We start from the raw sequence: 13,916 nt of genomic DNA, 5'->3' as shown, positions 1-13,916 counted from the left end.
TTGAAACCTCAGTTTTCCCATCTTTAAAATGGGGGTGAAAACAGCACCCATTTTCTAGAGTGGTTATGAGGGTCAAAGTGATGTTGTACCCATCGGCCACACCACAGTGCCTAGTTCATTAAGTGATGGCTTCTGGAAGTTGAAGCCTTTAACTTCAAAAACCTTGGGAGAGAACAAAATGTCCACTATAGCCTATCCCCTAGAAAGTACCATCATACAAATTTTTAATGTAAGAGTCTTACACTTTATATGTGTACCTGTAGGAGCTTTGTTCATTTAAAATCTGATCATTTTCCCATGCCTGTAAATCATTTCCTTAAAGAAATCATTTTGATGACACATAGACTTGCGTGTACTATGAGTTGTTTAGAGTCTGGTGTTTGCCCGCTTATTTCTAACTTTCTTTTCCTGGTATGAACTTCGTGATGAATGACCTTACATCTCTCATGCACCTGCTGTGCTGTTTCCTTAGGCTAGACTCCTGGGATGGAGAAACTGCTGAGTCAGAGGGCCTGTACGCTGCCTGAGTGCTGCAGGAAAGAGGCAGTTGTTGCTTCTCCCTGGGGTGGAGGGGAGCACCCCGAGAAGCGGGCCTCTCTGCCTGCCCACTGACGTCCCAGCGACGCCTGCCCTCTGGGTTATTCATGGAGGCAACAGTTTCTCTCGCTGTCTCTATTCTCTCTTTGTTTTTCTTTCCTTCCCCTTTGTTTCCCTTCTTGGTTTCCTGCCAAACAGCCCCTTGTGAAAGGACCGCCTAATTAACCCTGTGCTAATTAACAATTTAAAATTACACAGTGCGACTGTTCATGTTTAATTCTCTGGGAGCTGGAGCAACAGCGGGAGCCTCCTCCCCTTCCTCATAACTGCACCCCTCCCTGTCCTTCCCAGAACTGTTGGATTTTACCTAGCCCCGTCTTCTTCAAGGAATCCCATCGAAATTTGTAGCACATCTCTTTAGTTTACAGAGGGAGACAGATATCTTGCCTGATGCAGACCCTAAGAGCAATCGAGGGGAGTTTTTTGTTTTGTTCTGTTTTGTTTTTTGAGAGAGGGTTTCTCTTTGTAGCCTGGGCAGGTCTTAAACTCAAGATCCTCCTGACTCAGGCTCCCAAGCATTGGGATTACAGGTGTGTGTCACACTGCCCAAATAACATGGTGGACTTTCATCCTTCTGAGCAAGATTTGAAAAGCAGAGGCTGATAGTTGTAAAGATTCAGTGGGCTATAAGGGATGAGACTTCCACTTGGAAGATGAACACAGGTAGGGGGTTTCTTGATGAAGGTGATAGAATTTTTCTGCACAAGATTGCTTGTCCGATGGCAGATTTCAACTCTGAGGAGGAGAGCACGCACGAGAATGAATGCCAGTGAGATCACTTTTTTGTCTTCACTTGAACTTTGTCATTGGAGAGATGTACTCTATTAAAATGTAGCTGAATTCTTAAATAAAAATAATACCATGTTCAAGAACAGTAGTGGGGGTTGTGATTTGCACACCAGGACACTGAAGGGAGTTTGTGGGTGTAAGCAGCAGAAGGATACGCAAGCTGCTGCAGGAGGGGTCGAGGGTGTGTGAGGGGCAGGGTCCAGGCATGGAGCCGGGGGCTGGAAGGGGTGTGTGAATGCTGGCTGTGCGGAGGGGCTGCCTGTGAAAGTGCGGGGACCCACTCGGTTCCCAGGCTGCCCTCTGTAACTGAAGATCATTGATTTTACGGGAAACCATGTTTACAGACAGAGTGCTGATCGACCTGCCGAGTTGACTTCTGCCTCCTTAAGTAAGAACTACCTTTTTCTTATTGACTGGCTGATAAACAGAGTGAGCGCGACGGCCGGCTGGGTGGGAGAATGGTGGGTGCCTGAGGTCCTTGAGCTGCAGGATGAGGCAGGATGAAGAGATTTCTTCATGTCACTGCTCCAGTCCCCCTTGTCCATCATTATCCCCGCACCTCCCAGGGGCCGGTGGGGGTAGGCATGAAGCCATCTTTCCCTCGTTACCTAGTGATACAGGTGCCAAGCACAGACACGCTGGCCACTTGGTAAAGATGTGAAGCAGAGAGTGTCTCCAGCTGTAATTCCGGTTACCTGGGGATGCTGTGAAAAGGCAGATTGTGATGGAGCCATGGAGTTGCTGGGAATCTGCATTTCTCACAAGCTCGGTGGTGAGGATGAGGCTGTCTGTCCACGAACCACACTTTGCTTATTAGCAAAGTTGTCAAAGGTTCTGCTGTCTTCGTGGCCAGCATTCCTGGAAAGGAGGCCCAGAGCAGGCAGCGTGGATCCAGAAAAGGGGTTCTTTTTCACCTGTGTCTTAACAGGTGATTACCTGCTGTGAATGAGTGGCCCCTAGCGTGACCACCACAGAGTCATCTGTCTCCCACAGGTAGTCACAGTGTCATTTCTTGACACCTGCTTTGGCCTAGAAAGTTAGGGAGTTTTAAAGAGGCCCAGCTATTTAGCTGGATAGTTTGTGGAAGAGGAGGAGGAAGGAGAGAGCAGAGCAAGAAAAGCCCACCAATTAATTGGTAAACGCTTGCAGGTTTCTCTGGCCCAGCCCAGGCTGGAGAGGAGATTGGCTTTGCTGTCGATAAACAAGTCCCTGGTGCGGCATCAAAGCTGTTCTCCTTTATCAATCGTGGCCTCCCCTTCCTGCATGTTCCTGTAACTTACCAAGCATTTATGACATTGATTTTACAATCGGGCTGTTAACCCTCCCGCCCCTTCAGGCCTGCCAACCTTTGTGGCCTGAGCTGTCAATCAGATGTCATCTGGCCAATCAGAAGCATCCTTTAGAAGAGCCACCCTGGATTCTCACCTGTATCCCAGCTAAGCCTTGCAAGAAGTCCCATTGCATTTGCTGTTGGGTTTGGGCTGGCATCGTCATGTCTGTTTCAAAGGAACGCATCTTTCCTAACGTACACAGACCTTTGTTGTCACGGAGTCCGAGATTACAAATTGAAAGCTGATTGTGTGTGTATGTGCGTTTTAAACAAATCATGGTACATTCTTCCAAAAAGTTATTTCTCCTGAGACTTCTGGTAAACCTGCCTTCCCTATCTTTTCCCGAGGGGGAGCTGTTGGCTCACTGTGTAGTCAAGAATGGAGAAACGAAAAAAGAACGAGAAGATGAGGGGTGTAGGGGGTGGGGAGAGACCAAGCACAGCCAAAACCTTCACGTGCTGTGTATGAATGAGGAGAGGGTGGAGGCGTCGCCAAGTGTTCTCCAGGAAGGAGGAGCCTGGGAAGGATGGCCAAGGATCTGCGGAGGAGAAATCAGGGCTGCGGAGGTGCTGAGTTGCCTGTAGGAGCAGCGCTGAGATGGAAGAAAGGCCCCTGTGATGATATTGCCACAGGAGCCAGGTGGCTGGTGATCTGAGGCTGGCTTCCTCAGGGACACAAGGTCTCAGAGGGCAAGTTCAGCTCAGTGGCACTTTGGAGTCGGAAACGGAAAAGCCCCAGGGCTACAGGACAGCTGCTTGGGTAGTGACTAATAACTAAGAGGCAGGTGTGGAACCGGGGCTCCCTGAGCCCAGCTGCCGTCTCGGCTTGCGCTAAGATCCTTGATAGCAAAACCCACCAAGCACGTGGTGAACGGGCTCCCTCCAGACGGGGTGAGGCAGAGCTGCCGGAGGGGGAGTTGGCAGATTGGGAATCTGGTCTGTTCTTACTAGAAATATGAAGCTCACGCTTTGCACCTGCATAATTTTAGTCTGCAGTCAGTCAAGTCCCAGGTTGGGGCACAGGACAAGGGAATTTGGGGACCTGTGTTCTCTTTTGTTTGGTGATCAGGGTGGTGTTAGGCTTATTTTGGGGTTTAACTCCTCAATTTTACTGCTTGTCAAATGTAATTGATGCTTCTGAGACCTGGAGAGGCGGGTTGCTGGCATTGGCCCTGTTGGGGATTGTGAAGGGGTGTCCAGGCCTGTGCTCTTGTCCCCTGAGCCTCACAGGCCTCTGTGACCTTTGAACTTCTCCAGCTAGACACGAGGCCAGTCAGAGCAATAACAGTGATTTGTCAAATCAGTGCACGACTCCAGTCTTACATCCTTTTCCTGCGGGTGCTCGCTGTCTTCCTCCTGTCCCTTCCCCGTGGTGCTCTGTCCCATCGACAGCATGAGGCAGGGTGGACTGTGCCCCGGGGCCTCCATGCTGTGACCTCCTGGAGGGCTGAGGAAGAACAGCCCTGCTCCCAGTGGCTCACTGGAGCAGCGCCAGGCTGTGCTGGCGCAGAATGCAAATTCAAACTGGTCTTCAAGGCAGGGTGCCGGTAGCATGAAGGCGGAGAGGCACGCTCCCGATTGCCTTCCTCCATGCCCCCGGCTTGTGTTCGGACCCGGCCGTCATGCCCACGGGCACTGCCACCCTCTGTGCTGGCCGGCTCGGGCCATGTCCCCAGGCCGGCCCTCTGCCCTGTGGGCTCTGTGTTGTGGGTGTGGACAGAAGCCTCTTAGAGCGCTCCTTGCGCGGGACCTTAGCCTCGGCCCTCCTAACCTCTTTCCTTTCTCTCTCTCTTTCCCCTCTCTCCCTCCTCCCCCCTTGCCTCCGCCCTTCAGGTCCGATCCGTACTGGGTGCAATGAAAGCTCCACGCAGGCCTTACCATGGAAGGCTGTGACTCGCCCGTCGTCTCGGGGAAGGACAATGGGTGCGGTATCCCTCAGCACCGGCAATGGACTGAACTCAACAGCACCCACCTCCCCGACAAACCCAGTAGCATGGAGCAGCCCACTGGCGAGAGCCACGGGCCCCTGGACGGCCTGAGGGCCCCCTTCAATGAGCGCCTGGCGGAGAGCAGCGCGCCCTCGGCCGGGCCCCCCGCCGAGCCCGCCAGCAAGGAGGTCAGCTGCAACGAGTGCTCGGCCTCCTTCGCCAGCCTGCAGACCTACATGGAGCACCACTGCCCCGGCGCGCGCCCCCCGCCGGCCCCGCGAGAGGAGAGCGCCAGCGACACCAGTGAGGAGGGCGAGGAGGAGAGCGACGTGGAGAACCTGGCTGGCGAGATCGTCTACCAGCCCGACGGCTCCGCGTACATCGTGGAGAGCCTGAGCCAGCTGACCCAGGGCGGGGGCGCGTGTGGCAGCGGCAGCGGGCCCCTCCCCTCGCTCTTCCTGAACTCGCTCCCCGGGGCGGGGGGCAAGCAGGGGGACCCTTCGTGTGCTGCACCCGTCTACCCGCAGATCATCAACACTTTCCACATAGCCTCATCCTTCGGGAAATGGTTTGAGGGCTCAGACCAGGCGTTCCCGAATACCTCAGCCCTGGCGGGGCTCAGCCCCGTCCTGCACAGCTTCCGCGTTTTTGACGTGCGACACAAAAGCAACAAGGATTACCTGAACAGCGACGGTTCTGCCAAAAGCTCCTGTGTATCCAAAGATGTTCCCAACAATGTGGACCTGTCCAAATTCGATGGCTTTGTGCTCTACGGCAAGAGGAAGCCCATCCTGATGTGTTTCTTGTGCAAACTCTCCTTCGGGTACGTCCGTTCGTTTGTGACCCACGCGGTACACGACCATCGAATGACCCTGAGTGAAGACGAGCGGAAAATTCTTAGCAATAAGAACATCTCCGCTATCATCCAAGGGATTGGCAAAGACAAAGAACCCCTTGTAAGTTTTCTGGAACCAAAAAACAAAAACTTTCAACACCCTTTAGTTTCCACAGCTAACCTCATAGGCCCCGGACACAGTTTTTATGGTAAATTTAGTGGCATTCGAATGGAAGGGGAGGAGGCTCTCCCAGCTGGCCCTGCCGCTGGCCCTGAGCAGCCCCAGGCTGGTCTCTTGGCCCCCAGCACCCTCTTGAACCTTGGCGGGCTCACCAGCTCGGTCCTGAAGACCCCCATTACCTCAGTCCCCCTGGGGCCTCTGGCTTCCAGTCCTACCAAATCCTCAGAGGGCAAGGACTCTGGGGCAGCTGAAGGAGAGAAGCAAGAAATGGGCGATCCGGATTGCTTCTCCGAGAAAGCAGAGCCAGCCGAGGAGGAGGAGGCGGAGGAGGAAGAAGAGGAAGAAGAGGCGGAGGAGGAAGAGGAAGAGGAGGAAGAGGAAGAGGAGGAGGAGGAAGACGAGGGTTGCAAAGGACTCTTTCCAAGTGAGTTGGACGACGAGCTGGAGGACAGGCCCGCTGAGGAGTCTGGGGCAGCAGCAGGTGGTAGCAGCAAAAAGGACCTTGCTCTCTCAAACCAAAGCATTTCTAACTCCCCCTTAATGCCTAATGTGCTCCAGACCTTGTCGAGGGGCACAGCTTCTACTAGTTCTAATTCCGCTTCTTCCTTTGTTGTCTTTGATGGTGCGAACAGGAGGAATCGTTTAAGCTTTAACAGTGAGGGCGTCAGGGCCAATGTGGCAGAGGGCAGCAGGAGGCTGGACTTCACTGATGAAAGTGCCAATAAAGACAATGCCACAGCACCAGAACCAAATGAAAGCACAGAGGGCGATGATGGGGGCTTTGTCCCACATCACCAGCACGCTGGCTCCCTCTGCGAGCTTGGGGTTGGGGAGTGCCCCTCGGGGAGTGGCGTAGAGTGCCCCAAATGTGACACGGTCCTGGGCTCCTCCCGCTCCCTGGGCGGCCACATGACCATGATGCATTCTCGTAACTCGTGTAAGACACTCAAGTGCCCCAAGTGCAACTGGCACTATAAGTACCAGCAGACGCTGGAGGCACACATGAAGGAGAAGCACCCGGAGCCGGGGGGCTCCTGCGTCTACTGCAAAAGCGGGCAGCCCCACCCCCGGTTGGCACGAGGTGAGAGCTACACTTGTGGTTACAAGCCTTTCCGCTGCGAGGTGTGTAACTACTCCACAACTACCAAAGGCAACCTCAGTATTCATATGCAGTCCGACAAGCATCTCAACAACATGCAGAACCTGCAGAATGGAGGGGGGGAGCAGGTCTTCAGCCACACTGCTGGGGCGGCGGCGGCAGCAGCGGCAGCGGCGGCCGCAGCAGCCAACATCAGTAGTTCCTGCGGGGCCCCCTCGCCCACCAAACCAAAAACCAAACCCACATGGCGGTGTGAGGTGTGCGATTATGAGACCAACGTAGCTAGGAACCTCCGCATCCACATGACCAGTGAGAAGCACATGCATAACATGATGCTGCTACAGCAGAACATGACCCAAATCCAACACAACCGCCACCTGGGTCTCGGCAGCCTGCCCTCACCCGCTGAGGCTGAGCTCTACCAATACTACCTGGCCCAGAACATGAACCTGCCCAACCTGAAGATGGACAGTGCTGCCTCGGATGCCCAGTTCATGATGAGTGGATTCCAGCTGGATCCCGCCGGGCCCATGGCCGCCATGACACCTGCTCTAGGTGAGGCTTTCCGCGTGTTTGTTTGCTCTCGTGAAAGGAGTGTCACTGGGGAACATGGACACTAGGCTGAGAGTAGTCCTGTTGATCCACTTGGTTTTTCTCTGCTTGAGTTGATTTGTGTAAGGAGTATCTTACAATTGAATGTTTTCCCTCAAGAATCTCTTGAATTGTGTGTGTACATATGGAAGATTTTACGTATTCAACAGAGCCGTGATTGTACTCCGGCTATGTAGGACTGGGATTAAAATTTTAAGTGTTTCCTCTAGTTTTTGGCTTCTGGTCAACCTCAACCGTCCTTTCTGTTCTCATTCTCTCCTTTCTTTCTCAATTTGAAAAATCACCATAATCACTCACAACTTTTGGGCTCCATTAAATATTTATTGAAACTTACAGGAAACTAGCTGGGATAGTCATCTCAATAAGAGGAATCGGGACAATTATCTCAAATAATTTAAATAGGGACAATCATCTCAATAAGAGGAATTTGAAACCATAGCATACCTTGTTCATATAACTGAAGGCTGCTTCTATGCTGAGCTGGGAACCACCCAGAGAGACTTCTCACTGTGCTCTGTGTATTTATGAGGGTGTTGATGAAAGAGATGTGGTCTTTTTCTTTCTTAGTTTGCATTAGTTGTTGGTTATTAGAGTAGTTGGGAATTAATTGGGAATTAAATTGCCCTGGGGACATTGTAATGAGTGGTGTGATAGATGAAAAATGAATAAATTGTAAAATTGTCTATCAAAGAAAGCCAAGTTTTAATGGCAGTTAGATGTTTGGCTAATGAAGCTTTTGTTACCATGAGACACAACTGTGCCTTAAAGAGGTTGAGTTGGCTCTTTCTGGTCTTCATTTGTGTGGCAGTTTAGTGCTAATTGTTGCCCTTGAGTTATATTTTAAGGGTGTCTGCTGGCTTTCTCTTACTGTAACAAATGCCTGAGACAATCAGTTTATAAAGAGAAAAGGCTTATTTTGGCGCACAGTTTTGAAGGTTTTAGTCCTGCTCAGTGCCTCTCATTGCTTTGCACCTGCAGTGAGACCATATATCACGGTGGGAGCACATGGTGGGGGAAGTTACTCGTCTCCTGGTAGCCAGCAAGTGAAAAGGGGAGGGAGAGCAAGAACCAGGACCCCAGGATCCCTTTCAAGGGTACATCCCCACACAGCCAGATTTCCAACGAGGTCCCACATCTGTTAAGGTTCCATCACCTTCCGGCAGTGTCACAAGCTAGGGACCATGTCTTTAACACATGTGCCTTTGGGGGACACTTGTTCAAACGCATAACACCAACTCTTACCAACTGGTTTAATAGTATCTAAAATAGGACCAAGAGTATATAGGGTTTAGATGCTGAAATTGAAGCTCTGTAGGTAGAAAGAGTCATAACCTCTTTTAGGAGAGCTGCTTTTTAGCCTGAAAGTCTACAAAGTAGTGTTTTCATGAGAACCAGCATGATGGTTGGGCTTCTCCTGACCCCAGCCTTGTGTGCCTTGGAAGGAAGACCCTGCCTGTGTTCTATCATGTGACTCTACTAACTTAGAACCAGCGGCAGTGGCCTGAGTTGAACAGTGTCCCATAACTAACATGGAGATAAGTTGTTCCTAGCAACAAACTGTGAGCAAGTACCTTTACTCTGGAATGGTTCTGGGAAACGCAAACTTTTGCCTTTCCTGGGCCATGATTTGTCTTGGGCTGCATAGAACATGTATAATGCAGTTAAAAATATAAGGAACATAACTTCTTGTTTTGTTATAATGTTCAGTAAAAAGGGTAGATGTCCTGTGAGCTGCAGATTGATCACCTCAATGCAAGGAAGCTAAACCTCACCAGCTTGTAGGTCTTCATTTGTGTTGTGTTTTAGTGCTAATTGTTGCTGATGAGTTACATTTCAAAGCATTCAGTTTATTTTTCCTGATATATATTTCACTTTGAATTCATGATACTTTAATCTTGTTTCCCATTTTGAAACATTAACCTATTGATCTTTTATTGCCAAATGATCTGAAGATGTTTTGCCAACTGGTTAACCATGGAGGCATAGGGATCCATCCTCTTAATTGTCCCGAGTGAGCCATGTGCACTGGGAAATGGGCACCACTGCTCTAAGATTTTTTGTTTGTTTTTAAGTCAAAAGGAATTGCAGTATTCTAGTCTAGAGATATGACAGAGGCCTTAGGAGTAAACTAGACATAATGTGAGTGGAACAGTGATGCAGAAAATGAATGGTTCACGTTAGGTCAAAGGAAGGTCTTTTTAATTATCTTTAGAACCAGTAACTACAGCTTGAATTGAGAAGTGGAAAAGTGTTTTGCTCTTGCACCTCATATCAGGCACTGTCCTGAGTGTTAAGTTAGGTGCAAAGGAAGCAGAAGAATGCCTCCCTGTGTTCTAGAAGAGACACACTCTATATCTTAAGGAGAATAGAGCTCTTCCTTATAAGGACCTTCTCCAGCTCCATTGGGAAGGGCTCTTGAGTCTCCAGTGTCACCACTTGTCTCTGGAGACATTCTGTACCTTCCTCAGGCCATGAGATCTGCTGAGATGATGAGCGTTTCAGATGCTTTCTGCTGGAAGCCTTAGTGGGTGTTGGGACAAGAAGTGTCCATAGGGCTTGTAATTAAAATTGGATGACCTCGGAAGGAGAAAGTGACTTATGCAAATGCAAGGAGCTGTAGCTTTTTGTTCTCTCTGCAGCTCTGCTGATTTTCTTCTTTGGGTCACTTGTAGGGTAGCTGTAGATGTTTTTGGATAATATTGGGTTTTTCAGAGGGGAATAATGGTTTCTGTGAAATACATTCCCACTTTGTAAAGGTATTATTCTTATGCTTCCTTTGATAGAACTTACTCTTTAGTTCTGTCAGACAGGTACTGCTCTTGGGTATTCTTCCTTTCCAGAAGACCTTAAGGAGAGGGTTGGCACCCCCTGGTCTGGTATGATGTTGGATCCACGGCTGCTTATAGACCGGATGTTAGGCTGGAGGCCATATGCACATCCTCTGAAACATCCCTTTATTCTCTAAAGGTTAGCACAGCACTGAGGAAGGGTTCGCTTGTGGGGTCACATCTGTGTGTTTCGCAGGTAGCCAGGCAGCCACAGGGTACTGTGTGAGGCTCACCAGAGGCCCTATGGTTCTAGAATGTGCCATCTAATCTAAATGCCTCTCTCAGGATGCACTTCTGGGTGGACTCATGCCAGTGTGTGCTTCCAAACCTACTTAGCTGGTGGAGCTCAAGACTAGAGACTTAAGTTTGTACTTAAAGGAGCTCCCCTACTAACTCCCTTTACATCCGCTGAGGTTCCTGCACTTGGGGGCTAAATTAGTTCCTTCTAGTCTCCTGGACAGGGAGATTCCAGAGCGCTGGTGATGTTTCTCTGAGGTGTGGTTCTTCATGGGAGTTTTGGCTTCCTTGTCAAGCTGGCTTATCTCACCCTTCCCTGCTTTGTCCTGATTTGCATTTCATCTTAAGAGCTTGGAATAGGAACAGGGACTTACTTCCTCTGCTTGTTCTGAGGACTTCTAATTTTCACTCAGGCACCCAGCAAGTGACAGCTGAATTTCTCTTTAGAGCCATATTGATGCGCTGAGGTTAAATTTAAAAAGTGGAGAAGATTTGATGCTTCAGGTGGTTGGCATCATAAACAAATATATGTTTGCTCCTTCTCTTACCCTCTGGGCAGTTTTTACTTTGACTGAACACCGTGTGTGTTTTGTGGATGTTGCCTGCCCTTCGTCCGCACTAAGGGATGGAGTGTGGGTGGTTTTTTTTTTTTTCCCTTCTTTCTCTTTTTTTCTTTCATCCTAAAAAGAATGTCCTAGTTATGCCTCTTCTCACCAGGGGAGATGGCAAGAGAGACGACAAGCAGGAAGCCTCCTAAGCCTTCTGGAATGCGTGTGCGGAACATTTCTGTGACTAGACTGTCCATAGACTTCACATGCAGTCTGTCTTTTCACTTGGGGTGCCTGTATAGTGTAAATAAGAAAATCATTTTAAAAAATTCTTTCTGGATGAGCCACTAACTTGGATTCTAATCAATCACTGAAAAAAAAACCATGTAAAAGGTCAAGTTTAAATATAAGTTAGGGGTTGGGGGTGTATGTATTAAGGGGAAAGGCGGAAAATAGAAGCCGCTGCTCAGATTTCTGTGTGACTGTGTGCGCTAGGTAATAGAGGGAAGACCGCGCCTTCCAAGGCTTTCATGTGATATAAGAACTGGCCGTGTTAACTTCCCACAGTGCAGGGAAGCCCGTTCCTGGTTTATGCAGGGTGATGATGGGCCGAAAAGGACAAGGGTGGAGAGGGTGGGATACCCTTTCTCAGACCCTTTTTAGGGACTCTGAGCTGACCCTCTTGGTTCATTGCCCATCTCAGTCTGCTTCCCAAAATCATGCCACATTGGTTCTCAAAGGCTTTGTATTATAGATTGCAGCTCTGATTTCCAATTTTGGAGGGGTCTAGAGTTTTAGTTTTTGTTTTATCCAGCGAATGGTACTGGTTTCTAACTTTTCTCAAATCCCGAAAAGGGGATGAATTGAAATAATTCAAGAGGCTATGTTCCACCACTTTTCCTATGTGATTTTTTTTCCTGAAGAAGGAAAACACAAAGCCTTCCACAAATCTCAGAATGTTCATAAGAACGAGTCAAACACCTCAAGTGGACTTTGTTTGTTTTCCAACTAGCAGAGCCTTGATACCTGCAGTGTGACCTTGTTCTCCTTGGACCCCAGTTAAGGGTGGTGGAGGGCTGGGTGGGTCCCGGCCTGTGAGCCCGGCCTCTGATTCTCACCTTCTGTCGTTCCCCACAGTGGGCGGTGAGATCCCCCTAGACATGCGGCTTGGGGGCGGGCAGCTGGTGTCGGAGGAGCTGATGAACCTGGGCGAGAGCTTCATCCAGACCAACGACCCGTCCCTGAAGCTCTTCCAGTGCGCTGTCTGCAACAAGTTCACGACGGACAACCTGGACATGCTGGGGCTGCACATGAATGTGGAGCGCAGCCTCGCAGAGGACGAGTGGAAGGCCGTGATGGGGGACTCGTACCAGTGCAAGCTCTGCCGCTACAACACCCAGCTCAAGGCGAACTTCCAGCTGCACTGCAAGACAGACAAGCATGTGCAGAAGTACCAGCTGGTGGCCCACATCAAGGAGGGTGGCAAGGCCAACGAGTGGAGGCTCAAGTGTGTAGCCATTGGCAACCCCGTGCACCTCAAATGCAACGCCTGCGACTACTACACCAACAGCCTTGAGAAGCTGCGGCTGCACACGGTCAACTCCAGGCACGAGGCCAGCCTGAAGTTGTACAAGGTAAGAGCTGGCTCCTTTGTGCCGCGTGCTGTCTCTGCACGGAGTGGATTGGGTACCTGGGAGGTGAAGGAGGACCAGGAAGCAGACAGTTACTCCCTGTTATTTTCCTGCTGGCAGCTGTGTGGCAGCCCAAAGCTGGAAGGGGTGTTGATATCACGGCCTAGTGAGATAGAGATTTGGCAGTGGCTCCAGCTGGAGGCTGAGGTTCTTGTTCTGGGGTGCCCCACTTTGGGAGGCAGGGTTAGTTTATAGCAGCTGGGTGTCATCCCCTTCCACTTTGACTGTTTTTACAGTTGGCCTTTTCCTTTCTCACCACCAGCTTCTGTGGTTCTCTGTCTCCTTCCGGTTCCTGTTCTCCTTTTCCCTCCTTGTATTTCTCTGTCCTGGATGCCCCTGGTGTGGTTCGTCCAGCCAACACTGAGCACCTCCTGCATACCAGGCACTCTTTTAGGTATGCGCCCTCTTGGGGCAGAGAACAGAGCACCCCCTCTGCAATAGCCCTACCTCACAGAGTGTCCTTCCTTGTGGGGGCATGTGGCTGGCATCGGAGGAGCTGATGAACCAGGGCGAGAGCTTCATCCAGACACACAACCCGTCCCTGAAGCTCCGCACGATGCACAACATGAGTAGATTATATGGCAGGCTGCGAGGGGCTCCGTGCTATGGGGAAAAAATAGTCGCAGAAGGGGGCCCTTTGTTTTTTGTTTTTTCCCCTGTGCCTTTTTCTTTGTGTCCCCTTTATCTTCCTTCTGCTGATCTTTTCTCGTTTCTAGGCTTCCCCCTCCTCCTCCTCTCTCTCTGTCCCCTATCCCCTTCTTTCCCTTCCACCCCTCCTTCCTACCCCTCTCCCCCAGTCCTCCTCTCAACTTTGTAGGCCGTGACGGAGGGGAGGGGCTCCGGATACTGTAAATAGTCCTTTCACTTGCACGCCAGGATTGCTCCAGACGTTTCTATTGATTTTCACTGGACTTAAAGCCTCACCTTTTTCTCTAATCATCCCATAATGGCTTTAGTATGAACAATCAGGTACAAATCGCCATAAATCTCCGCGGCCTCATTCCACATACCTTCCACTCCCTTATTTTCTCTCTCCATCTCCCTGGCTGTTATTATCAGTTGCTCTCTCCTTTCACACCCTTTCTGCCATCTTCGGGCGGGCCGGTGTTTAGTGTCTGCTAATCCCGAGCTAATGAAATCCCCTCCCTGTCCATAGTGATTTTAGATGGAGACTCCACCTAAGGAAGAATTCTGATCCTTCGCCCATGTTTGTCTCTGCCAGGCAACTATAATTCATTTTA

At 50.2% G+C, this 13,916-nt stretch overlaps 1 protein-coding gene across 3 annotated transcripts in view; it reads left to right on the top strand.

Moving 5' to 3' along the window:
• Zfhx3 (zinc finger homeobox 3) overlaps positions 1-13,916 on the top strand; it is a 276,123-nt gene that overhangs the window by 111,381 nt on the left and 150,826 nt on the right. For all 3 annotated transcript variants that reach the window (XM_013503944.1, XM_005403533.2, XM_013503945.1), the window contains 2 exons: positions 4,550-7,314; positions 12,122-12,618. In XM_013503944.1, coding sequence (XP_013359398.1) covers positions 4,596-7,314; positions 12,122-12,618 — 3,216 coding nt within the window. In that variant the 5' untranslated portion in view covers positions 4,550-4,595. The remainder of the gene's footprint in view (positions 1-4,549; positions 7,315-12,121; positions 12,619-13,916) is intronic.

This window comes from Chinchilla lanigera, unplaced genomic scaffold, assembly GCF_000276665.1.
Source record: "Chinchilla lanigera isolate Chin_1 unplaced genomic scaffold, ChiLan1.0 scaffold00083, whole genome shotgun sequence".
NCBI classification, from domain to species: Eukaryota; Metazoa; Chordata; class Mammalia; order Rodentia; family Chinchillidae; genus Chinchilla; species Chinchilla lanigera.
This window is presented reverse-complemented; position numbering and strand designations above follow the sequence as displayed.